Source organism: Ranitomeya variabilis, chromosome 6 (assembly GCF_051348905.1).
Source record: "Ranitomeya variabilis isolate aRanVar5 chromosome 6, aRanVar5.hap1, whole genome shotgun sequence".
Lineage (NCBI taxonomy): Eukaryota > Metazoa > Chordata > Amphibia > Anura > Dendrobatidae > Ranitomeya > Ranitomeya variabilis.
Window position 1 is genome coordinate 89,367,757 of NC_135237.1, and position 27,614 is coordinate 89,395,370.

At 46.1% G+C, this 27,614-nt stretch overlaps 1 protein-coding gene across 2 annotated transcripts in view; it reads right to left on the bottom strand.

Moving 5' to 3' along the window:
• Positions 1-23,352, bottom strand: part of LOC143781868 (uncharacterized) — a 57,650-nt gene extending 34,298 nt beyond the window's left edge. The window contains exons 1-11 of one of the 2 annotated variants that reach the window (XM_077268770.1): positions 23,251-23,352; positions 22,425-22,472; positions 22,197-22,235; positions 21,228-21,278; positions 20,473-20,679; positions 20,281-20,331; positions 17,171-17,245; positions 15,852-15,917; positions 5,049-5,123; positions 3,381-3,422; positions 1,865-1,930 (exon numbers count right to left, since the gene is read on the bottom strand). In XM_077268770.1, coding sequence (XP_077124885.1) covers positions 1,865-1,930; positions 3,381-3,422; positions 5,049-5,123; positions 15,852-15,917; positions 17,171-17,245; positions 20,281-20,331; positions 20,473-20,679; positions 21,228-21,278; positions 22,197-22,235; positions 22,425-22,472; positions 23,251-23,324 — 794 coding nt within the window. In that variant the 5' untranslated portion in view covers positions 23,325-23,352. Of the gene's footprint in view, positions 1-1,864; positions 1,931-3,380; positions 3,423-5,048; positions 5,124-15,851; positions 15,918-17,170; positions 17,246-20,280; positions 20,332-20,472; positions 20,680-21,227; positions 21,279-22,196; positions 22,236-22,424; positions 22,473-23,106; positions 23,192-23,250 lie in introns of those variants that run through there. The other variant, XM_077268771.1, reaches the window with a different exon arrangement.
• Between the last annotated feature and the right edge of the window lie 4,262 nt (positions 23,353-27,614).

The window sequence follows — 27,614 nt, forward strand, 5'->3', positions numbered from 1 at the left end:
CTGTAATTTATAATGTTTAACCATGTTTGTAACGTTCAAGTGTCCTCACCTCCCATAAAGGGAAGCTCTGTTCAAGCTTACTTATTGTTATTGCATTTTCAAAATTGTATGTCTTTTTGCTAACCTGTATTGTTGTTTTCTTCCCAGTCCAGGAGTACTGGATTTAACCGGGGGGGAGTGCAGCGCCCCAGAGTCCTTGTCGTTGCAGTACTGTGGCTCCGCCACTAAGGGGAGCTATGGTACGTCTGATGGCACTGAAGGAGTTCATCTGACCAGGTATCACAGACACCAATACATTTCACAGCCGGGCCTCCAGGGGGAGCTAAGGGTTCTATTCATTAGGCCACTCCTCACATACTGGTAAAACTGGGGGTCAGGCAGGAAGTTAGAAGAGAAAGCTGACTGGGTTAGAACCAGGCAACACCTTGTGGCAGAGGGTGTTGTGGGGGAAGATTCGGTAGGGTCCCTGTCAGGGGTGGGATCCTGACAGAGGCCTGGCTACTTGAGAGAACGTAACGGGACCGTGCCTGCTCAGCATAGCGGCGGTGCCCAAGGAAGGATCAGAAGCGAGATATATTGTGCTGAGTGAGAAACGAGATCAAAGCAACAAGGAGAATACCAGTAGGAGTCGTGCTGTGAGACCGAGGCAACATCCTACTGAGGCGCACAACCGGCGGCCAGAACGCCGAGGGAGTATTACAATATTCAGCTTCAGGCAATACTCTAAACCAACGGCAGGACAGTCAGTCTAAGGCGGGCTGTCTCACCTAAATCACCTATGCAGTCTTGGGGGGCAACTTGTGGAGAGGGGCGACTCTAGGGTCCCGGAAGAGCTCCGAGCCTACCCGTCATACGGGTGCCGTCCTAACCGTAACATCAGGGGGGGACGGAGGATTAGCAGAACATCATCTAATCGAGTTGTGAGGGAACTTAAGAAACAGACACAACAGTTGTGGGGACTTTCCGTAAGCACAGCAGGGAAGGACCGCAACACCTAGCGCTAGAAGGAAGGCACAGATTTCCACCTGCTAAGAGAACTCTGGAGGTGCCATTGGACCGGCCGGACTTGCGCAGCCTGGTTATCCGGATTCCGGACTGAGGACCCAGAGATCTTCAGTAAAGAGGTAAAGAGACTGCAACCTGGTGTCCTCGTTATTTACTACAACCTACACTGCACTGCAACATCACCATCTATATCTATCACTGTACGCCCCTCAGCAGGGTCACGGACCGGGTCTAGCCACCGTGACAACCCCAGAGCAGAGACTCAGAGGCCCGGTACCGGGTACCCCTCGGCCCTGCGACAGTGGGGGCGCTACATAACAACATGTCACATACAACAATGGGGGAAGCTTTTACTTACTTTGGTGGAGAAATACAGGAAATTATCACAAATAATATCATTTAAAGTAGCAATCAGGAACCAATCATAACCCCATAGGGACACAGGCAATAAACATAATATATGAACTGACTCATATACTTCACCACATGATATAGATAGATGTCATTGCTAAGGACTCATACTCACCTGTGAGAAACTCGGATGAGTCTCGCACGTCAATGCCCAGTACTGCACCCGGCACTCAGATCGGAGCGTGTAGCAATACATGCAGCCTCACGCTCCGCTCCGCTCCTGAGTGCCAGGTGCAGTGCCGGGTATTGACGTGTGAGGCTCATCCGAGTTTCTCGCAGGTAAGTATGAGCCCTAACTATTCGCTCATTGAATACATTTCACATGCACTTGCAAGGGGACTGATCTGCCTGTGTAACTACCAGAACAAATCATTGTATAACTTGCATCTAGAAGATAGCAATTAGGACATAAGAGCACATCCATTTGTGGGAAGGGTTAAATACTTACATGTTTTTATCAGCAGTCCGGTTCTTTCTTCTAAAACATCTTGGCATCCAGCTTTTATGTTTGTGTCTTAAAAAATCCAAACAAACAAATTGAGACTCAGACAGTTCACATTATCATTCTGATCAGTCTATGAGGATTTATACAGTGATATTGTCCTGTGTAATGTCCTTTGCTAATGTCACAATTAGTGATGGGTGAACCCCTGGATGTTCGGGTCCAGCGGATTCTGCCAAAAGTTCTATTTGGGTACCAGAACAGTATCCGAACCCAGACCCCATTCAGATGCATGGAGTGCTCGAACATCCATTGGTTTCCATGCTGTCAGAGAGCTGCGGTTCCTAACAGCAGCTATAACTGGAGGTAAAAATTTTACCTCCAGTCCCAGAGGCGTCGGATGACTAGAGAGTGCTACTCCCATCAGCCTACGCCTGCTGCTGCTAGTGACAGCAAGATCAGGCGTCGTTGATGGGAGTATTCATCATTCGGTGCCTGCACTATAAATAAATACATTTTAAAAAAATGACATGGGGTCTTTCTATTTTGATAACCAGCATGGCAAAACTGACAGCTGCGAGTTGTAACCTTCAGGTGTCAGCTTTAGCAAGGCTGGTTATCAAGAATAGAGGGGTACCACCAATGTTGAGATATTGCCCCCCCCCGCCTAAATATAGCAGCCAGCACCAAAAAAAAGTCTCACGGTGCTGCACTGAGGTCAGTGAGTTCCCTGTACTTCACAGTAAGAAAATTTTAATCAAAAAGCCTTTTGTCGTGCTGCTGTGGGATGCTATTTTTAGGCTGGGGGTGGCAATATCCATGGCCCTTTACCAGCCTGACAGTAGTAACCCCCAGCTGTCTGCTTTAGCTTGAGTGGTTGTCAAAAATGAGAAGGTCCCCAGGCCGGTTTGTTTAATTATTTATTTAAATAATTTGAAAAATATGGCATGGGACCCCTCTATTCTTGATAACCAGCCATGATAAAGCTGACAGCTGAGGGTTGCAGCCTGCATCTGTCAGTTTTGCCATTATGGTTATGAAAAATAGAAAGTATTTTTTTTGTTTGATCTACATTTATTTATAGCACAAGCGCTAGATGTTTAGTATTCCCGTTAGCGGCGCCTGCTCTCACTGTTATTAGCTGCAGCAGGCGTTGGCTGATGGAAGTAGTACTCTCATCAGCCGACATCCCTGTGACCAGTGAAAACTTTTTACCTCCGGTCACAGATGCTGGTGCTCTGACTGGCAGTAAGAATCTTACCGCCAATCAGAGCCACCGGTGTTTCTCGCGCTGTCATGCAGACAACAACATGGGAAACACCTGATGTTTAGGGTGCTGAACCCGAACAGTAAAATGGACTTCCTGTAGAAGTGGGATCTGTGCCCAAACAGTAAGTGTTTGGTATGGACCATGAACTTTAGTGTTCGGGTTCACCCATCATTAGTCACAATATGATATCATCAATCAAAAGTCCAATTATACATTGGAGTAAATACAGCAATGATTGCTCTTATTACTTACGGGATTGGCACTGTGTCAGCCCAGGCAGTCTTTATTTCATATCTATAATAAAAATTAAGTTTCCATTAGAAATAGAGAGTGTTAGAAAATATCATCTGTGCAGTGTGTCTCCTAAATAAATGCACTGACTGAAGTTGTAGCAATCAGGGCCACAGTTATAGAGACTTAGTAGATAAAAAAACAGATAACCAACAATGGACTCCATAAACTTCACTTCTATCTATGTGAGAGTCTTTACATAACAATGTGAAAACTTCAGAAAAATGCTGGAGGGTTTCTGTCCTCACTGCTCTTATGTTTTTTTGACTCTTCTAACACCAGTTATTATTATGTACAGTATATGCAGCCATGTTGTATCCAGGGATGTCAAACCCAATTACACAGTGGGCCAAAGTCAAGAACTTAGACTAAGTTGTGAGTCAACCTTGATATTTATATCATTAATTGCAACCGAAAAAAAGGGAGTGGAGGGGGAAAATGTATTGGGGGAATTTGCCTAAGGTAGGGAGAACCCCAATACTGCAGGAGAAGTTAGGGTTGTGGGGATGGCAGATAGCAGTATACAGGGGAACACAGAGGGTATGGTGACGCTCACAAAGAAGGAAACTTAGGGAAGTAGAGAAGATCAGAAGTACATAAAAAAACACTGAAACAAGAATATTCACAGAATATTTGCACCAAAGGGGCAAATAGGCACAAAGGAGTCACTGATTTATGTGACCATGTTCCATTTATTGCTCGTTTTGTGACCTTATGTTCATTATCCCATTTTTCCACAAATGACATTCAATGACCCCTTTACAGAGAGAGAACTACAACCATGTATAATTTAATATGGCTGCCAGACAGGTCCTCGAGGGGAGATATGTAGCATTTAGTTTGGTAACCTCAGTGATGTAAGGACGGAAAAGCAGGCTCCAGCACATATAGTGCTGAGAGAGTTAATAGAAAATGCCCAGGGCAAGGTTTATGAGCAGTCAGAGAGATGGGTGTCCACATATCTCCAATCTGGGGCGTGGTACAAAGTCCAGCTGTATCAATAGGGTGCTGTGTGCAAGGTGAAGAGTCCTTACTTGTGTGGCTCAGTCTGCTAGAGGCTGAAGGAAGGTCTAACGTTTAATCGTGTGAGCCCGTGCTATGTATGGACGGTTTATGTGACGTTTGGTGATCTTATACCTTTTGTACTCAGAAGAGGCAGTTTTTGTTTGATAAGCTGGATGGTTTATGGACATTTAATAACCCGCACGTGTGTTTTGAACCCTGTGTGCAGCAGCGTCTACCTGAGAGCTGGTCCCTTACAATATGTACAGCCATGTTTCATATCCTCCCCAGTCTCCACCTTGTTACACATACAGTGACAGATTATAAGCATTAACTCTCTAATTTGGCCATTGTTGTAGTTGATCCTTTTATAAATGAGTTTTAGAGTGCGTTCACTTCTGACAGCCATTGACACCCCCTCCTCCATGAGACGCAATTGTGGGGTGCCGATCGGTTATTATGACTGACGGGAACCTTCTGGAGGCCTCCATGTCTGCCATGTGAAATCTACTATATCTCAGCCTGAGCCTTCCTCAGTGTGTACCCAGTTGTAACAAGTCAGGTATCAGTCACAGTAACACATATACAATCCATAATATGTGTATTTCTCATTATCTCTTTGCTTACGGTTTGATGTTCTCTTCCATTTCATCCATTTGGAATATTTCGACCATGGTGGTCTCTTGTGCTTTCTCTTCCTCACTAAATAACATAATCCATTTTAAGAGATGGTTAGAGTGTGTATACACATTGCAATTATGGTGCATTTTTTGTGGCAATTTTGGAAAAATATGGCAAGAAACAGACCGTGATCATATGGAGTGAACCCACCCTAGTGAAGATAAATAAACCGTTCATGAACAGGTGAGATTTTACCGATGAACTCGGAATTTGTCAGGACAATACCCAGATCTGCACCGCTCCAGCAGTTGGCACTTCTAAGCCCCAAAACACTGCACCTTTTATTGTGAATAGGGGCACAGATCAGCGCCATGTCTCACGGCGGTCTGTGCGGGAACTTCTTGTTTTCTATTAAATTGGTGAACGAGAGACAAGGTCTTATCTTTATTTCTCATCTTATGTTTTTCAGGTATAAATTTGTGGATTACAGCGGATTCCCTGGACTAAGGGCCAACCTTCATTGCTTTCTTTATATTTATTTTGATTTAATGTATTGGAGAACCAGGAATGCATTGAGGAGTGTTTTTTTTTGTGTGTTTTTATTTTTGGATTACTGGGTTAGTAATGGGGATGTCTGATAGACACCTCTCCATTACCAACCCTAGGGTTTGCTGCCAGTGATTTTCAGCAATTTACAGCTGACATCAACCCAAACTACTATCACTTAAGGGTACCATCACACAGTGCAATTTTGATCGCTACGACGGCACGATTCGTGACGTTCCAGCGATGCATTTACGATATCGGTGTGTCTGACACGCTACTGCGATCCGGATCCCCGCTGAGAATCGTACGTCGTAGCAGATCGTTTGAAACTTTCTTTCGTCGTCTAGTGTCCCGCTGTGGCGGCATGATTGCATCGTGTGACACAGGTTGTATACGATGTGCGCACAGTAACCAACGGCTTCTACATCGCAAATACGTCATGAAATTATCGCTCCAGCGCCGTGTATTGCAACGTGTGACCGCAGTATACGACGCTGGAGCGATACTTATACGACGCTGCAACGTCACGAATCGTGCCGTCGTAGCGATGAAAATGGCACTGTGTGACGGTACCCTTAGACTGACACCACACCAAGGTAATCAGGAAGAGCCAGGCAAAGTGCCAGAATTGGTGTATTTAATGTCATGTGCATTTCTGGGGTGGCTGTAAGCTGGTATATTTAGGCTGAGATCTGCCTAAAATCATGGACTGTCCTAGTCTGATTATATCAGGCTTCTGCTGTCTGCTTGCTGGTTGTCCAAAAATAGGGGGATCTCACATCATTTTTGTATTTATTTATTACGTTAAACAAGGCTAAAGCCATGTTCACACGCTGCGGGTTCCTCTGCGGGTTAATCCCGCAGCGGAATTGAAAATCTGCAGGGCAAAACCGCTGTGGTTATCCCTGCAGATTTATCGCGGTTCGTTCCGCGGTTTCCGCTGCGGGATTACTGCTGTACTATTGATGCTGCATATGCAGCAATATGCAGCATCAATAGTAATGTAAAAAATAATAAAAATTGGCTATACTCACCCTCTGACGTCGCGATCTCCCCGGCGCTGCAAGCGGCTGTGCCGACAAGGACCTTCGTGACGTCACGGTCATGTGACCGCGGCGTCACCACAGGTCCTGTTCGGCACAGCAACTGAGACCGGACGGCCGCGGGCAGCGCTGAGAGGTGAGTATAGCTTCATTTTTTATTTTAATTCTTTTTTTTTACACTATTTTATGGTTCCCAGGGCCTGGAGGAGAGTCTCCTCTCCTCCACCCCGGGTACCACCCGCACATTATCCGCTTACTTCCCGCAACGTGGGCACAGCCCCATGCGGGAAGTAAGCGGTTCAATGCATTCCTATGGGTGCAGAATCGCAGCGATTCTGCACAAAGAAGTGACATGCTGCGGGTTGTAAACCGCTGCGTTTCTGCGCGGTTTTTCCCGCAGCATGTGCACTGCGGTTTGCGGTTTCCATAGGGTTTACATGTTAATGTAAACGCTATGGAAACTGCTGCGGACCCGCAGCATCAAAATCGCGGCGGTTCCGCGGTAAAAACCGCAGCGTGTGAACATGGCCTAAACAGCCTTTAGGCTGTGTGCACACGTTGCACATGTTTCGCTATAAAAATGCGAAAAAAAACGCATGGATTATGCATCCCATCATTTAGAATGCATTCCGCAATTTCTGAGCACATTTTTTCGGCGAAAAAAACGCATCGCGGTAAAAAAACGCAGCATGTTCATTAATTTTGCGGATTTCCCACTATATTATTGCATTGGGAACCTCCGGAAAAATACGCAAAAAAAACGCACCAAAAAAGAAGAAAAACACTCAAAAAACGCATGCGGATTTCTTGCGGAAAACGTCCTGTTTTGCTCAGAAATTTTCTGCAAGAAATCCTGAACGTGTGCACATAGCCTTATACAGTATACATGGCCACTCGCAGTGCAGCGCCCCAGAGTCCTGGTCGTTGCAGTACTGTGGCTCCGCCACTATCGGGAGCTATGGTACGTCTGATTGCACTAAAGGAGTTTCTCTGATCAGGTAACACCTCACTACACTTCACACTCCGGCCACCGGGGGGGTGGTCCTATCTAGTAGGCCGCTCCTCACACTCTGGTAAAACTGGGGGTTGGACAGGAAGACAGAGAGAAGTAACTGGGAAGAGCTGGTGAGAGGACCTGTCAGGGATGGGATCCTGGCAGACTCCTAAGAGCAGAACTAACCAGTGAACAACGGAAATACAGTAAAGAGGAATTAGGACCAGAAGGAGTCGTGCTGTTAGACCGAGGCAACATCCTTCTGAGGCGCAAACAGTCGGTGGCCTGAACGCCGAGCAAGTAAGAGACTCTAAGTACTACTGCAAACCACGGCAGGGCAGCCAATTATAGGTTGGCTGTCTCACACAAATCACCTAAGCAGACAACGGAGGCAGCTGTGGGAGAGGGGCGACTCTAGGGTCCCGGAAGAACTCCAGGCCTACCCCGTCATACGAGTGCGTCCTACCATATCACCTGGGGGGGACGGAGAGAACGAACATCAGAGACAGACAGATTCAGTTGTGAGGACTATCCCGGGAGCTCAGCAGGGAAGGACTACAACACCCAGCGCTAGAAGGTAGACACTGATTCCCACCTGTAAAGAGAACTCCTGATATGCCTTTGGACCGGCCGGTCTCTGACAGCCCGGTGGACAGCGCTCTGGACTGAGGTCTCTAAAACCTTCAGTAAAGAGGTAAAGAGACTGCAACCTGGTGTCCTCGTTATTTACTGCACCGCACCATCTACATCCGTCACATCATTCACTGTGCGCCCCTCGGCAGGGTCACGGACCGGGGCCTAGCCACCGTGACAAACCCAGAGCAGAGACTCAGAGGCCCGGTATCGGGTACCCCTCGGCCCTGCGGCGGTGGGGGTGCTACAAACTTGGCGTCACGAACAGGATCTACTTAAGCCTGAAGAATCAGGTCATGTGTGTCTTGGAACTGTGATTTATTGTGCTTGGACTGTGTATTGCCATTTACCGCCAAAATTTGCCATTGCCGCGCACGGAGGGAGGAGCCTTAGCTTCGTGGGCGGAACCAGCCAAAAGAAGCGCGGAACGGAAAGCGCAGTAAGGCGCCAATCCCGGAAGAGGAACTCCGACCTCCAGCAGGTTAGTGGGAGGAAGGGACAGCCATGTCCGAGTCGGGAGGAGAGGAGGTGGCGGCCGCAGCCGTGGACGCAGGGGCAGCTCCGGTCCCCGCAGCGAGTGAAGCTGCGGCCCTAATACCACCACCAGTTGCCGCAGAATCCGCTGCCCCTCTCAGCCAGTCGGACACTGCCGCTAACACAAAAGCCATAATGCCCTTCTCCATGCCGTACCTGCCCGGAGCGGCCTGGCTCCCACGATACTCTGGGGAGTCGCATACATTCACTGACTTTAAAGAAGGGCTCTGCAGCCTGCTCGAGTTCTATCCCCTGACAGAGCCTCAGAAGGTTCATATGATAACCGGCCAACTCTTTGGGGCGGCTCTGAGAGAATTGAAGTCCTGGTCCGCCGAGGATAAGGGAACTGCACAACAGATTTTTGCAAAGCTTAAAGCCACCTTCGATACTCGCACTGCTACAGAAATTAAACTGACTTTCTATGGATGCAAACAAAGGCCGCAGGATAGCTTACAGGACTATGCCCTTAATCTCCAAGAGGCGATGCGGGCCATTAAGCAGAGTGACCCCGGCAGCATGCAAGATGAGGATAAACTTCTGAAGGAGCGGTTCATTGAGGGGCTCCTGTGCAGTCACCAGCGGGGCCAATTGCACTTCCTGGCCATGCAAAATCCAGACTTGACTTTTGCGCAATTCAAAGATAAGGCTATCCAGGCATTGCAGGAGCGACAGCCCAGCCGCGCAATACCACCCAGGCGCCCCGCTCTCACATACCACCAGGAGGTGGCATCGGATACCCCAGTTGCCGCGGAGGCCGACGCCCAGAGCTTCGAGGACGACTCCCCTGCAGGACTTCGCCTCCAGATGCAAGAGCTAACCAAGAGCGTTGCTGCCCTAGCCCGGACGGTGCAGTCCCTACAGGAGGCCCCCAAGGAAAAGATCCAGCTAGCCTCCGGACCAGAAGATGTCCCCTGGACGCGACAGAAGAGGACCCCACCGACCAGAGGCCGGGACAGCGATCGCTTCCATCAGGACGGACGACCCATCTGCCGCCGATGTCACCAGGTGGGCCACCTTGCAAGGTACTGTCCTTTAAACGAGCAACCCCTGGGGCAAAGGGCCAACCCCCAGGAGTAGGACGGTCAGGCCCGCAGCATTGGAGAACCAAGTATATTGGAGGACGACCAGTTCTCCCTGTAGTGGTTGATGGAATCCCCTTGAACGCTTTGCTGGACACCGGTTCTCAGGTGACGACTATACCTTACGTGCTTTATAAACGGTATTGGGAGGACGCTGATATTACTCGTGGCCCTGACGATGATTTCACCATAATAGCCAGTAATGGTCAGCCGTTGCCACAAGTGGGGTATAAGGAGGTCACCATCAAGGTGGGGCGGGTGGAATTGAAAGCCCAAGGGATTGTGATTGTTGATATTGATCGTCGAGAATGTAATCCCATGATGACTCTTGGTACTAATGTTATAGAAAATTGTCTTGCAGAAGTTATTGTTTTGTTGCAACAGGTGGCAGAAACCGCTGGCCACAGCGAGCAACGGGCCCTGCAGAAGGAAATCAGAGCTCTGATGCAGAGACAGCAGGTAGAGCTGACTGGTGGTGAGATTGGTCGTGTCACTGTGAGTGATTCAAACCCCATCGCGATACCCCCCAGGAGTGAGATGTTAATATGGTGTCGGGCAGCCATAGGCCTCAGGGGTAAGGACTACCAGGCCTTGGTAGAACCCGTATATTCAGACAATAGGCCTACTGTTCTGACAGCCCGGGGGGTGGTCGACGTCCGCCAGGGGAGAGTGCCCGTACGTGTCCTCAATTGTGGGGAGGAAGAGGTTCACCTCACCAAGTATACCACGCTCGCCAAACTGTTCACTGTCAATAATAGTGTGATACAGACACCTGAACCCTTGGTCCCGTCAAACGTGGCGGAGAACAAAGGTTCTGCAGAGCACTCGAAAGACTGGTGTCGGGAATTGCATGTGGGCACTGACTCTACCCCATCCCATCAAAAACAGGGGGCCTACAGGGTGGTACACGAGTACGAGCAGGTATTCAGCAAACACCCCTTAGATTTTGGGCAGGTGAAAGGGATCCAACATCACATCCCCACGGGAGATCACCGACCCATAAAAGAGAGATATCGCCCTGTACCCCCAGCTCATTACCAGTGTGCCAAGGACATGCTGCGGGAAATGAAGGAGGCTGGGGTGGTGAGAGACAGCTGTAGCCCCTGGGCAGCTCCGTTAGTCCTTGTTAAAAAGAAAGATGGTACCATGAGGATGTGTGTTGATTACAGGCAGTTGAATCGCATTACACATAAGGACGCATACCCACTGCCCAGGATAGAGGAGTCTCTGGCTGCCTTAAAATCTGCTAACTACTTCTCTACCTTAGATCTCACCAGTGGGTACTGGCAGGTTCCTGTAGCGGAGGCGGACAAAGAGAAGACGGCCTTCACGACACCAATGGGTCTCTGCGAGTTCAACTACATGCCCTTCGGATTGTGCAATGCTCCCGGGACATTCCAGAGGATGATGGAGTGCTGCCTAGGACACATGAACTTTGAAACTGTGCTGCTGTATTTGGATGATGTCATTGTCTTCTCTAAGACCTACGAAGACCATCTGAAGCACCTGGCCGAGGTGTTTGAAGCCCTGTCCAACTTCGGCTTAAAGGTGAAACCGTCCAAGTGTCATCTGCTGAAACCTAAAGTGCAGTACCTGGGCCATGTGGTGAGCGCTGAAGGAGTGGCCCCAGACCCCGACAAGGTCACAGTGATCAAGGACTGGCCAAAGCCCAGTGACCTCCACGAAGTCCGGCAGTTCCTCGGGCTGGTAGGCTATTACCGAAGGTTCATTAAGGACTTCACCAAGAAGGCCGCACCCTTGCAAAACCTGTTGGTGGGCCAACCAAAGAAGACCAAGGAACACCCCCTTTGATTGGAACAAGGAGCTGGAGGAATCCTTCACCTGTTTGAAGTCGGCACTGACGGGAGAAGAGGTACTGGCTTACCCCGAATACGACCAACAGTTTGTGCTGTACACAGATGCCAGCAATGTGGGATTAGGAGCCGTGCTGTCTCAGGTCCAGAAAGGCAAAGAAAGGGTGATCGCTTACGCCAGCAGGAAACTCCGTCCCACGGAAAGGAACCCTGACAACTACAGTTCCTTTAAGCTGGAATTCCTTGCCATTATCTGGGCAGTGACAGAGAGGTTCAAACACTACCTGGCCTCCGCGAAATTCACCATCTTCACGGACAACAATCCGCTAACGCATTTGGATACTGCCAAACTCGGGGCTTTGGAACAGCGATGGATGGCCCGGCTGTCCAACTACGATTACACCATCAAGTACCGGGCAGGACACGAGAATGCCAATGCCGATGCCTTGTCCCGAATGCCCAATTTGCCAGAAGCGGGAGAAGACCCGGAGGCACTTGAAGAGGTGGAGCTGCCTGCATTCCATCGCCCCAAAGCCACTCAGAGCTCTCATCATGTGAAGAACAGGCACAAGAACCAACCGGATGACACGCTGAATCCCCTGCCCCATCACGGGTGGGCGGAAACCCAGGATGGTGACCCCGCGGTCCGTCGGGTGAAAGAGCTCTTGACGCAGGCAGGGTCGCACCCTGGCCCAGATGACCCACAAGAGACCCAACAGCTGTGGAAGGGGAGAAGCAAACTGTTTATCCATGATGGCAAGTTGTGCAGGAGGAGCATCGACCCACGTACTCATGAATTGGTGTGGCCGATAGTGGTGCCAAGGCGAGATGCGCCCATGGTTCTGGGAGCCTACCATGATGGAGCCGGACACTTCGGATGGAGGAAGCTGGAAAGGCTCCTCCGAGGGAGGTTCTATTGGATTGGCATGAAGAGAACCATTGAGAAGTGGTGTCGGGAGTGTGGTCCATGTAGTCTGCGCAGGAAGGACCGTGACAGTCAACGGGCTCCCCTGCGGCCTATCATCACCAAACGGCCGCTCAAACTGGTCATGTGAAGCTGACACCTAGCCGGTCGGGCTATATCTACGCCCTTACCATCGTGGACCACTACTCCAGGTTTTTGGTGGTTGTACCTGTCAAGGATCTAACGGCCAGGACTGCCGCCAGGGCCTTCCAGCAGCACTTTTGTAGGCCCCATGGCTACCCAGAGAAGGTACTGACTGATCAGGGACCTGCATTCGAAGCGGAAGTGTTCCAAGAATTCTGTCAACTGTACGGGTGCAAGAAGATCAGAACCACACCGTACCATCCTCAAACCAACGGGATGTGTGAGAAGATGAACCAGGTGGTAATCGATTTATTGAAGACCTTGCCTGTGGAGGAACGGAACCTGTGGCCAATAAAGTTGCCTGACTTGGTGGATATGTACAATCACATCCCAGTAAGTTCCACCAACTGTACTCCAGCGTACCTGATGCGAGGAAGATCTAGTCGGTTACCCGTTGATTTGGACATGGGGTCCTAGTACCCGAAGATACCTCGCCGGATGCCAATTGGGATGCAGAAAGGCAGCGAAGGTACCGCGAGGTACAGGAGTGTGTAGAAAGAAGTCTCGCCCAGGCTAGGCAAAAACAAGAAAGGGACTACAACCAACACGCTCCTGTGATTCCCCTGTCCCCTGGTGAACAAGTACTTAAACGAAAGAGGAGATTACACAAGCTCGATGACCAATGGGAAGCGGAACCGTATACCATCCTGCCATCCGACTTCGATAACACGAAGGTCTGTCTCATCAGCAAGGACAGAGGGGAGACTTCGACAGCGGTATCCAGGGATCACCTTAAGGTCTGCCCCGATAAGTTGAGAGAGAGGGACATGGCCCCGGAAATCTCCTCGCCAGTGGAAAAGGAGAAGATGATCCATACCGTCCTTGGTGATTTTCCCCAGTCCTGGACTCAGATAAATCAAGCCATCGTGGTACCTGTTCTAATGTTTCAACAGCCGGACCCACCAGAAACAATGGTGGTACCAGATCATCCGGTCCCGCTACCTCAACAAGCCCTACCTGAAGATGCCATGCCAACCATTGAACCGGCAAATCCTCCCTCTGCTATCGGTGAATCTGCTGTACCCACTGTTGATAGCAGCAGCTCAGAGAGCCCCAACCTGCCAGTGCTACCCAGACTCACTAGAAGTGTAGCTAGAAGACAGTGCAGTACACCAGCGGTAGCAAGCATAGCGGGCCCTGTTAGGCCAATAGCAACCCCTGCGCTGCGAAGGTCCACACGCAGCACTCAGAACCAAACTCCCCTCCGCTACAAAACTTGGAGGTATTGATAGGGCTGCTATCTAGTTGAAAATGTTTGTGTACATATTTTTGTTACAGGTTGTAAAATGGACAATAGAGTAATGGACGGTGAATTGCTCAAAAACTTTCCAAAGGTGGGACCCCTTTGTTTACCCGGGGTCCCCGCCGTTTCGACCACTGGACTGAGAGTCATAAACTGTGCATGACCTAACTTTTGCAACGTTCAAGAGTTCTCACCTCCCATAAAGGGAAGCACTGTTATGTTTACTTGTTTATGCTATTTCAAAATTTTGTGTGTTTCCTGTTAACATGTATTGTTGTTCTTGTTTTCCCAGTCCCGGAGTACTGGATTTAACCGGGGGGGAGTGCAGCGCTCCAGAGTCCTGGTCGTTGCAGTACTGTGGCTCCGCCACTATGGGGAGCTATGGTACGTCTGATTGCACTAAAGGAGTTTCTCTGATCAGGTAACACCTCACTACACTTCACACTCCGGCCACCAGGGGGGGTGGTCCTATCTAGTAGGCCGCTCCTCACACTCTGGTAAAACTGGGGGTTGGACAGGAAGACAGAGAGAAGTAACTGGGAAGAGCTGGTGAGAGGACCTGTCAGGGATGGGATCCTGGCAGACTCCTAAGAGCAGAACTAACCAGTGAACAGCGGGAATACAGTAAAGAGGAATTAGGACCAGAAGGAGTCGTGCTGTTAGACCGAGGCAACATCCTTCTGAGGCGCAAACAGTCGGTGGCCGGAACGCCGAGCAAGTAAGAGACTCTAAGTACTACTGCAAACCACGGCAGGGCAGCCAATTATAGGTTGGCTGTCTCACACAAATCACCTAAGCAGACAACGGAGGCAGCTGTGGGAGAGGGGCGACTCTAGGGTCCCGGAAGAACTCCAGGCCTACCCCGTCATACGGGTGCGTCCTACCATATCACCTGGGGGGGACGGAGAGAACGAACATCAGAGACAGACAGATTCAGTTGTGAGGACTATCCCGGGAGCTCAGCAGGGAAGGACTACAACACCCAGCGCTAGAAGGTAGACACACTGGTTCCCACCTGTAAAGAGAACTCCTGATATGCCTTTGGACCGGCCGGTCTCTGACAGCCCGGTGGACAGCGCTCTGGACTGAGGTCTCTAAAACCTTCAGTAAAGAGGTAAAGAGACTGCAACCTGGTGTCCTCGTTATTTACTGCACCGCACCATCTACATCCGTCACATCATTCATGTGCGCCCCTCGGCAGGGTCACGGACCGGGGCCTAGCCACCGTGACAACCCCAGAGCAGAGACTCAGAGGCCCGGTATCGGGTACCCCTCGGCCCTGCGGCGGTGGGGGCGCTACAGCAGCATGCTGCAATTTTTTTCCTCAGTGCCATTATAGCTGAGGAAAATCCCACAGATAAGCAATTTCTGCAATGCAATGTTTTATCGCATTGCACTTTGCTGCATTATGCATCAGTGTGAGCGAGTCCTAAGTGTAACAACATGTCACATACAACAATGGGGGAAGCTTTTACTTTGTTTGGTGGGCGGCTGACTTTTTCTTTATCACTGCTGGAGAAATACGGGAAATTATCACAAATAATAACATATAAAATAGTAATCAGGAACAAATCATAGCCCCATAGGGGCACAGGCACTAAATATAATATATGACCTGTCTCATATACTTCACCACATGATATAGATAGATGTCATTACTAACTATTAGCCCATTGAATACATTTCACATGCACTTGCAAGGGGATTGATCTGCCTGTGTAACTAACAGAACAAATCATTGTATAACTTTGCATCTAGAAGATAGCAATTAGGACATAAGGGCACATCCATTTGTGGGAAGGGTTCAATACTTACATGTTTTTGACAGCAGTCCGGTTCTTTCCTCTAAAACATTTTGGCATCCACCATTTTTGGTTGTGTCTTAAAAAATCCAAACAAACAAATTGAGACTCAGACAGTTCACATTATCATTCTGATCAGTCTATGAGGATTTATACATTGATATTGTCCTGTGTAATGTCCTGTGCTAATGTCACAATTAGTGATGGGTGAACCCCTGGATGTTTGGGTCTAGCGGATTCTGTCAAACAGTTAAAAAAAAAGTTTGGTTTGGTACCAGAACAGTATCCGAACCCAGACCCCATTCAGATGCATGGAGTGCCCGAACATCCATTGTTTGTGATGATGTCAGAGAGCTGCAGTTCCCACCAGCAGCTACAACTGGAGGTAAAACGTTTACCTCTGGTCACAGAGGCTGATTAGAGAGTATTACTCCCATCAGCCTACGCCTGCTGCCGCTAATAACAGTGAGATCAGGCGTCGTTGATGGGAGTATTCATCAGTCGATGCCTGCACTACAAATAAATACATTTAAAAAAAATAACATAGGGTCTTTCTACTTTTGATAACCAGCATGGCAAAACTGACAGCTACGAGTTTCAACTTTCAGCTGTCAGCTTTAGTAAGGCTGGTTATAAAGAATAGAGGGGTACCATCAATGTTTTTTTTTAATTATTAAAACAAATTTTAAAAATGGAATTGGATCATTTTTGACAACCAGCCAAGCTAAAGAAGACAGCTGGGAGGTGGTATTCTCAGGCTGGTAAGGGGTCATGGATATTGCCCCCCTGCCTAAAAATAGCAGTCAGCACCTAGAAAAAGTCACAAGTTGAAGCACTGAGATCAGTGAGTGCCCTGCAGTTCACAGTGAGAAAATTCTAATAGATAAGCCTTTTCTCGTGCAGCTGCAGGATACTATTTTTAGGCTGGAGGAGCCAATATCCATAACCCTTTACCAGCCTGAGAATACTAACCCCCAGCTGTCTGCCTTAGCTTGGCTGGTTGTCAAAAATGATAGGGTCCCCAGGCCATTTTTTAAATTATTTATTTAAATAAGTTGAAAATTATGGCATGGGACCCCTCTATTCTTGATAACCAGCCATGTTAAAGCTGTCAGCTAAGGATTGCAGCCTGCAGTTTTCAGTTTTGCCATTCTGAATATCAAAAATAGAAAGTCTTTTTTTTTTTACATTTATTTATAGCGCAAGCGCTAGATGATGTTTATTACTGTTATCAGGTCAGCGCCATGTATCACGCCAGTCTGTATCCACAGTCAGGAGTCAGGGCATAAGACAATCCATAATAAGTGTATATCTCATTATCTCTTTACTTACGGTCTGATGTTCTCTTCAATGCCATGTATTTCAGATATCTTGACTATGGTGGTCTCTTGATCTCTTTTTTCCTCACTAAATAACATAACCCATTAGAAGAGAGGGTTAGAGTGTGTGCACACATTGCAATCATGGTGTATTTTTTTGCAATTGTTTTTGGTGCGTTTTTGGAAAGATATGGCAAGGAACACACCTCAATCACATAGTGTGAGCCCACTGTAGTGAAGAATATGTTTTTGAAATTTCGCCTATGTGTTTGCATTCCATATTAAATGATTTTGATTTCCTTTTATGCTGAAGAGGTCACAACCCTTTCTATGCTTATCAGAAACTTGCAGCTCCGTTTTCAACTGCTTCTGATCTGGTCATCACCTTTCCCTATAAAACCTGGCCAGACCATTTGTCTTGCCACTGAAAGCTTTGCTTCCTGGCTCCTTGGAGATGCTGTGTTGAATTGAAGATTGTTGTTGCTACTGGAGATCATTGCATGCTGTTTTTGTGTGTAAGCTTTCCGTATTGTCCTATTCCAATTTGGTTGGCACATTCCTATGCTTCCTTATATACCTCTCTACCTTTGGTGAGTGTTGTATGTTTGTTGCTTTCTGTTATCTCTGGTTTGTCTTTGTGTCTTGTTTACCTTACATATCTCTCACAGGCCTCATGGGGTGAGGGAGGGGACAGATCAAGGATTAACAGGAGCATTATAAGGTCATAGACTCGGGCCTCTCTACCATCAAGAGTACCTTCTGCACAGGGATAGTTAGGATCCCAGTTCCAGGGACAGTTTGAGGCCCCACCTTCCTTAACAAAGACTGTCACAGCGTGACATCACTACTAGAGATAAGCGAATATCTTCGGCTCCCTCCTTATTCGGCAAGCTATAGCCCAACCAAATGGCTCTCCACGCATGAGTTGTGCCTGCCACAAAGCCGCGACATATTCAGCTGCGGCTCGGAACATCTGATTATCGGAGTGCTCCAGTTACCTGGGTTTCTGATGCAGCTTATTCGGTAAGAAATATAGCTTGCTGAATAAGGAGGGAGCCAAAAGGTATTCAGTCATCTCTAATCACTACCTCCTATCTCACCACCTGACAAATATTGACCCATTTAGTACCCTTCCATAACAGTTTTTTTTAGCTTTTGTTAGAAAAAGTCATACTTCATTAGCACAAAATATTTATTTAATGGAAATAAATTAGGAAAAAAAGTAACCGGCAACAGACTGCAGTAGGAGAGCAGAAGCAGCAGTTACATTGGGACCTGGTGCCTGTAGTGGTCCAATAGCCCATCTGCCACATCTATATTCAGCAGTATTATAAATGGTTTATGGTAGTTAAGGGTCCCTGTTACATACAGTGCCTTGCGAAAGTATTCGGCCCCCTGGAACTTTTCAAACTTTTCCCACATATCATGCTTCAAACATAAAGATACAAAATGTTAATTTTTGGTTAAGAATCAACAACAAGTGGAACACAATTGTGAAGTTGAAAGAAATTTATTGGTTATTTTAAATTTTTGTGGAAATTCACAAACTGAAAAGTGGGGCGTGCAATATTATTCGGCCCCTTTAACTTAATACTTTGTTGTGCCACCTTTTGCTGCGATTACAGCTGCAAGTCGCTTGGGGTATGTCTCTATCAGTTTTGTACATCGAGAGACTGAAATTCTTGCCCATTCTTCCTTGGCAAACAGCTCGAGCTCAGTGAGGTTTGATGGAGATCATTTGTGAACAGCAGTTTTCTGCTCTTTCCACAGATTCTCAATTGGATTGAGGTCTGGACTTTGACTTGGCCATTCTAACACCTGGATACATTTATTTGTGAACCATTCCATTGTAGATTTTGCTTTATGTTTGGGATCATTGTCTTGTTGGAAGACAAATCTCTGTCCCAGTCTCAGGTCTTTTGCAGACTCAAACAGGTTTTCTTCAAGAATGGTCCTGTATTTGGCTCCATCCATCTTCCCATCAATGTTAACCATCTTCCCTGTCCCTGCTGAAGAAAAGCAGGCCCAAACCATGATGCTGCCACCACTATGTTTGACAGTGGGGATGGTGTGTTCAGGGTGATGAGCTGTGTTGCCTTTACGCCAAACATATCGTTTGGCATTGTTGCCAAAAAGTTCGAGTTTGGTTTCATCTGACCAGAGCACCTTCTTCCACATGTTTGGTGTGTCTCCCAGGTGGCTTGTTGCAAACTTTAAACAACACTTTTTATGGATATCTTTGAGAAATGGCTTTCTTCTTGCCACCACTCTTCCATAAAGGCCAGATTTGTGCTGTGTACGACTGATTGTTGTCCTATGGACAGACTGTCCCACCTCAGCTGTAGATCTCTGCAGTTCATCCAGAGTGATCATGGGCCTCTTGGCTGCTTCTCTGATCAGTCTTCTTCTTGTTTGAGATGAAAGTTTAGAAGGATGGCTGGATCCTGGTAGATTTGCAGTGGTATGATACTCCTTCCATTTCAATATGATCGCTTGCACAGTGCGCCTTGGGATGTTTAAAGTTTTGGAAATCATTTTGTATCCAAATCCGGCTTTAAACTTCTCTACAACAGTATCATGGACCTGCCTGTTGTGTTCCTTGGTCTTCATGATGCTCTCTGTGCTTCAAACAGAACCCTGAGACTATCACAGAGCAGGTGCATTTATACGGAGACTTTGATTACACACAGGTGGATTATATCTATCATCATTAAACATTAAGGACAACATTGGATCATTCAGAGATCCACAATGAACTTCTGGAGTGCGTTTGCTGCATTGAAAGTAAAGGGGCCGAATAATATTGCACGCCCCACTTTTCAGTTTTTTAATTTCCACAACGATTTAAAATAACCAATACATTTCATTCAACTTCACAATTGTGTTCCATTTGTTGATTCTTCACGAAAAATTTACATTTGGTATCTTTATGTTCAAAGCATGATATGTGGGAAAAGTTTGAAAAGTTCCAGGGGGCCGAATACTTTTGCAAGACACTGTATTTTGTATTAGGACCTAAGATGTTCAATTTATACCTATGATTGCATCTATGTTTCATAGTGAAAAGTAACTGAGGACTTCAAACATTGAAAGTTGTGTACCATAATTGCACCAGTTACTTACAGCGGTGACTCTTCACTGGGCCATGCTGTTTTTATATGGCATCCAAAGTGCCTGAAATAAAAATAAATACAGCTCTGGTTAGAAGAATTGATTATCTGACTGTATACAGCTGCTATAGATGTATCCAGGAGACTGGGGGAAGTTCTTGGAGTGTTGGAGAGTACATTATAATCTCATTATCTCTCTACTCACAATCTGCTGTCTTCATTGCTTCTTTCTGATGTTGTAATCATCTTTTCCTCCTCCTCTTCCTCATCTTCCTCTTCCTCATCATTTTCCTCCTCCACCTCCTCCTCTGCCTCTTCCTCCTCATCTTCCTCATCATCTTCCTCCTCAACCTCCTCCTCTTCCTCCTCCTCTTCCTCCTCTTCCACCTCCTCCTCTTCCTCCTCCTCCTCACTATTAGATATATAACATAGACCCCATTTAGCAAATCTAATAAACTGCCATTGTTATAATCACTCATTTTATGCAAGAAATTTTTGTAAAAACATCTGAGTTTCTATCCATAGTCACTGTCATCCTCCAGTTGCCAACTATTAGCAGAATGAAGGCTGCAATTTATAGCGGACTGTGTATGGAGGACATAAATGATTTAATAAAACTACCAGGCATGATCCATGAAAATCGCTCTAAGAAAAAGTGTCCGTGTTACTCGCAGAAACCAATAAGATCATTGCTCTCATTTTAAAGGAAACTGAGATGCTGAAATCTGGATTCTGATTGGCTGTGATGGGCCACACTAATACTTTGTCTTAGAAGAGTTTTTATACATGAGTTTGCCTGTGTCGGCTGATGGTGGCACAGTGACAATGAGGGTATGTGAAATCCTCATGAATTTCCAACTCTTTCTTACATCATTCCCCCTTATAGATGCATTGATTATGGCAATAGAATATCTGTGGGAACCGCTCACAAATATGACCCTGTTTATTACACCAACTTACAAGATTGTCTCCAGGGTAGGGACGCGAGATGTTCTTCCAAATCTGTTTTTCCTATAATAGAACATACAGCTCTGGTTAGAATCATAAGACATTGGCTCATCATCTGCGGCTTTTTTTAAGTCACTTTCTTTTTGTGTCTTGTGGCATTTGTTGCTGTTTTAGCACAAAATTCATCAAAATAATGTGCGTAATTCATTAATTTGTCGCAAAGTAAAAGATAAGCTTTTTTCTCTCTTGAACTGTGTTTGTGACTTTTGGTCATATATTTTGGAATACTGAAAACCACACCAGAAGGAGGAAGGAGGAGACTAGAGTGAATTTGTACCAAATTGTATGATTTTTTTTTTAGAAAGTCTCAATTGTTGAATCAGGTGAAAATATCTGGAATTCTCAAAAAAACGGCCACAAAGCAGCAACAATAAAAAAAGGCGAGCACATGTAAAATAGACTTAAAAAAGGCGCAAATAATGAATAGGTTGAAAAACAACAACAACAAAAAAAGGTGCAAAACACACTAAGCTAGAAATAAAGTAGACACAAAGGTGGTGATGAATCGGGGCCATGATCGATATAACCTGTCCCTCAGATAACAGCATGGACATAACCTCCAAAATCTCTCTAGCTCTGCGATCACATAGATTGCACTGCACAGACGGATTATCCTTTAATCTAGGGATCCAGGACAACATTTTGGTCGGTCAAGAGTCCGGATAAATTTGCGGCATTACTGTAATTTCCTCATGACTTTATTGTTATTCTATGAATAAAAGGGATGAGGATCAGTGAATAATTCAACGGGGTCTACATTCTTTATTATTGAAAGCAATGTCATCCTTCTTATGGAAACATTGTAAATGCCCATGAGTGGGAGCAGTAATGCCACGATATCACCACCATGGAGTCCTCCCCTTATTGGTACGCATACTACTACTATATGAAGGTGGAAGGAATATGTACTAAGATACATACTCAAATCCTGGCCTCCATCTCTCTATGCTGCGTCTCCATCTATTAAAGAAAAAGACAAGAAAATAGAATTAATAATATTGTACATACAGTCACCATGATGGTAGGAAGATAAATTATATTATTGAGCCTTAATATGAGCAATGGAGACTCATGGCGAACATCTCTGTGGTGGATCATTACAGGGAGAGTCTAGGAGGATCAATAATCCCAGTTATATGACGTACATACCTATCCAGATATTCATCATCATCCTCCTCCTCCACTGCTATATTCATCCTATTGAAGAGTAAGACAATTAGGAATGATTGTATATGCTCCATAGCTGATAACAGATCATCAATGGTCACTAAAATGTACAACTTTTGTATGCCAGAAAATTGGTGTAGTGTAGTATAGTGGCACACTGATGGCACACAGATAGCACACAGATGGCACTGATAGCACACTGATAGCACACTGATGACACACTGATAGCACACTGATGACACACTGATAGCACACAGATGGCACACTGATGGCACACTGATAGCACACAGATGGCACACTGATGGCACACTGATAGCACACAGATGGCATACTGATAGCTCACAGATGGCAAACTGATGACATACTGATGGCACACTGATGGCACACTGATGACACACTAATGACATACTGATGACATACTGATGACACACTGATAGCACACAGATGGCATGCTGATAGCACACTGATGGCACACTGATGGCACACTGATCCAAAACACTGATGACACCGGTCCTTTTTTTCCAATATTGGTATTCTACTGACGTGTGAAGGGGGCCCATGAGGTCCCCCCCTCTATGAATGAATTTCCCAAAATTTGGACCCTATAAATCTGCTACATCTGAACTTGCCCTTCAGCTAATGCTCGGTGGTACTATAGAGTCACCTGCCATTCTCACATGGAGCTACGATGTTTCCCTGTGGAAGCAGAATTGCAGGAGATTATGGGTGACATGGAAGGTGACTCTCTGCCATCCAGTGGCCCTAGTCTATCAGAGAAATTACAGGTTTAGGGTAAGTAAGCAGTTACCTCATTCTCGTCGTTAGAAACTCGCTCATAACTATAAATCCTAAAATGATAGAAACATTTTTTATAGCAGACATTACATTTCATTCCTGTTTTTATATTTGTGAAGAATTACAGGGGGGAAAGGTCGGGTACTGGCACCTCAGCTCAATAACTACATAAAGATTACATTTTTAAAAGGGAAGTGGTGTCCTGACATTACAGGGTTAATACCTATAGCTAAAGGAGAAATGAACAGAACATAATAAAGGATATAAAAAGAGGCTAATGCAAAGTTTACTTACACTTCACTGCCGACTGCAGCCCTCTAGTGAGTGTCGCCTCGGCAGTTACCATGATGTCACTGGGTGATGCCATCCAATTTCATGGATTACTAATCACCAGTAGCAACAGTAACTGTCGGAAGTGACGAAAACCTACAACCAATCCAGTATCCATGAAACAGTGTTTTACGGGATTGTGCAGGACTAGAAAAACATAACTGCTTTCATCTAAGAACAGCGCTGCACCTGTCCACAACTTGTGTTTGGCATTGTAACTCTGCTTCATAGAAGAGAATAGAGCTGAACTATTATACCGGACACAACCAACAGACAGGTGTGACGCTGTTTTTCAAAGAAAAGAGACATAATTTTTCAAATCTTGTACAACCCTCTTAGATTCTTTACCTTAAATCAAAACGTTATATAAGAGATATCAATGTAATCATCTAAATATCAAGCAAATAGCCTCTTCACAGAGGAATAGGACAGGAGCTCTAGAGCCACCCATTAGAGGTGGCAATCCTAAAAGTCAATATTAACCCTTTAATGAGCCTTGGCACATGACTTTGGATAGGAAGCCAAACCAGAAGCCGCATGTACAGACAAGTGTTTTGGATTTTTTGCCTCTTATTGGAGCAAAGCTATAGCTAGTAGGTGGCACTAGAGCTCCTGTCCTCTTTTTCTGAACAGGCACCTTGTATCTTAAAATTCCCAGAGGAGCATTACTTGGCCTATAGGTCTCCTCGCACCAACTTGGTGCTCCACAAGGAAAAACTTTACCCCTTAGACCCTCTAAATGCTATGTAAATGTTAAAAAACAGTAAAAAATAAAGATTTATGGCAGTTATCTCTATATTCCTAATTATGCCTAATCTATACATTGCACTGTATTGTTCACATGAATGGATGATGGATACAAAGAGAGAAGGTCGGCTGGATAGATGGCACAGTTTGCTCATTAGCGACAACAAAAGTTGAGATATTATCAGAGAATGAGGGAAATGAGGAGCGAGATTCACAGACACATGGGATATGATAGGACGTAAATAAGGAGCTAAAGTCACAGACACATGGGATATTATAGGACACAAATCAGGAGCTAAAGTCACAGACACATGGGATATTATAGGACACAAATCAGGAGCTAAAGTCACAGACACATGGGATATTATAGGACATAAATCAGGAGCTAAAGTCACAGACACATGGGATATTATAGGACATAAATCAGGAGCTAAAGTCACAGACACATGGGATATTATAGGACACAAATCAGGAGCTAAAGTCACAGACACATGGGATATTATAGGACATAAATCAGGAGCTAATATAAAAAATGTTACTCACACGCCACTAACTGAAACCCTCAGAGGAGTTCAGTTTGGCAGTTGATGATGTGTCACCGTGATGTCACAACATTCCGTGACCTCATTACTGGCCGTCACCTACAGCCAATGCTGTGTACATGAAATGGTCTTCTGACTACTTATGGACACAACTGGTTTTGGCCTTAAAGGGGTTCTCCAAGAAATGTATTAAAATAAATAAATAATACGAAAATGCGAGTCATGCAAGTGTGCAATTTATTTTCTCACCTAGCATCTGTATGACATACATATGCAATGCGTTCTTAACATAATCTCTTACTGTAATTCCCTATTTAAAACTAGTTTACAAACTAATAAAGCAATCTTCTGAACAGATATAGATAGATTTAAGAAAGATTTTACATATATAGTAGATAGATAGAATAGATACAATAAAGCATCGCAGGAGCTGGGTGAGTATTTTAATGCCAGCGGGCGGGCGCACAGGGGGTGGGAGGCGGGAGGTGACCAGGAACACAAAAAAAAACCAAAACATGATTTTTCATTCCTTCTCTCCAGCGAACGCTGCTGGGGAGAAGGAATGAATACCGGCTTCAGCACCACACGCAGGGGGGACAGCGCTTAACTCTAGCGCTGTCTCCTGTACTGTCCATGTGGTCCTCAGTCGGCACACGGACAGCACACGGATGGCATCCGTGTGCGGTACGTGTTGACACGCACCCATTGACTTTAATGGGTCCGTGTGATCCGTGCGCTCCCACGAACACTGACATGTCTCCGTGTTTTTCAAACAGAAACACGGTCCATAAAAACACGCTGACATGTGCAGAGACACATTTATTTTAATATGTCTACGTGAGTCAGTGTTTCCGGTACGTGAGAAAACTGTCACCAAACGTACCGGAGCCACTGACGTGTGAAACAGGCCTAACAAAGCCAAGTAATGCTCAATGGCTCCCCTCACACTGGCTGTCCCCCGCCCCATCTGTTGCACAGCCCTAGACTGAACCCTAACAAACAGGTAATTCCTGCATGTGTTGCAGCTGTTAAACATCCGCAAGAAATGTAGGCGTAGGGACTCGAATATAATATTCGACACTTGGTTAGCACACAAACATGCTTGGATTACACCTTATCCGAGCATGTTTGCTCATCACTAGCAGTAATATTACTTACTGCTATTCACAGCCACCGGATTCGGGGGAACGCTGGACATCAGGGCTGCATGGGAATTTTTTTTTAATAAGTTGGTGAACAAGGGACAGTGTATTGTGATTTTTTTTCTCTTTTTTATGTTTTTCAGGTATCCATTCATGGACTATGGCAGATTCCCTGGATGTTGGCGGACCTGCGCTGCTTATTTATTTAAAAAAATAAATAAAAAAAGCTGAACCCGAAAGTGTCGGGGAGTGTTTTTTCAAATAAAATTTATTTTTCTTTCTGTGTTTTTTTTTTAATTACTGGGATAGTAATGGATTTGTCTGATAGACACATCTCTATTACTAACCTCAGGGCTTGATGACAGCTTTGAATTTGGGGTTTTTAAATGTTCTGTTATGGAACTAAAATGTTGCAGCATGGGCTAAGGCCGGTTTCACACGTCAGTGGCTCCGGTACGTGTAGTGACAGTTTTCTCACGTACCGGAGACACTGACACACGTAGACCCATTCAAATGAATTGGTCTATGCACATGCCTGCGTATTTTCACGTACCGTGTGTCCGTGTGCAAAACATGGAAACATGTCCGTGTTTCTCCGGCAGCACGGTGCGCAAAGCGTCCCGCACACGTGCACACGGGGTACAGTGTGCACTCTCCTCCATGTGCACGTACCACCGCATGAGAAACAGCGCTACAGTTAAGCGCTGTCCCCTGCTTGTGGTGCTGAAGCCGGCATTCATCCCTTCTGTCCTGCTCGGCTGAAAGCAGCGCTAGCAGGAGAGAAAGGATGAAAAATCATTTTTTTTTTCGTTTAAAATAAAGTTTGGGGTCACCTCCCGCATCCCACCCCTCCCCACCCCCTGTGCGCCCGCCCGCTTGCAGAGAAATACCCAGCTCCCACGATGCCTCCTCTCAGCGCCGGCAGCTTGTCCTGTGTGATCACTGGGTGAGCGCGGCCGATTGCGGCCGGGATGTCAGCTGATTATCACAGCTGACATCCGGCACATTAACCCCTGGAACACTGCGATCAAACAAGATCGCAGTGTTCCAGCGGCATAAGGAAGCATCGCGCAGGGAGGGGGCTCCCTGCATGCTTCCCTTCCTCCGTTCTCCTCCCTGCAGGCCCCGGATCCAAGATGGCCACGGGGTTTTTCCAGGTCCTGCAGGGAGGTGGCTTGTCAGTGCCTGTTAAGAGCAGGCGCCGACAAGCCTCCTGCACTGCCTGTCAGTGCTCTGCAAAGTGTCAGATCAGCGATCTGACACTATATAGTGAAGTCTCACCCTGGGACAATGTAATAAACTAAAAAAAATAAAGTTAACATGTGTAAAAATATATATTTTTTAAATTCCTAAATAAAAAAAAATATTGTTGCAATAAATACATTTCTTTGTGTAAAAAACCCAAAAAAACAATAAAAACACACATACTGTATTTAGTATTGCCACGTCCATGACAACCCGACCTATAAAACTGTCCCACTAGTTAACCCCTTCAATGAACACCTTTAAAAAAAACGAGGCAAAAAACAATGCTTTATCATCATACCGCCAAACAAAAAGTGGAATAACACACGATTAAGAAGACGGATATAAATAAACTGAAACGTCATCTTGTC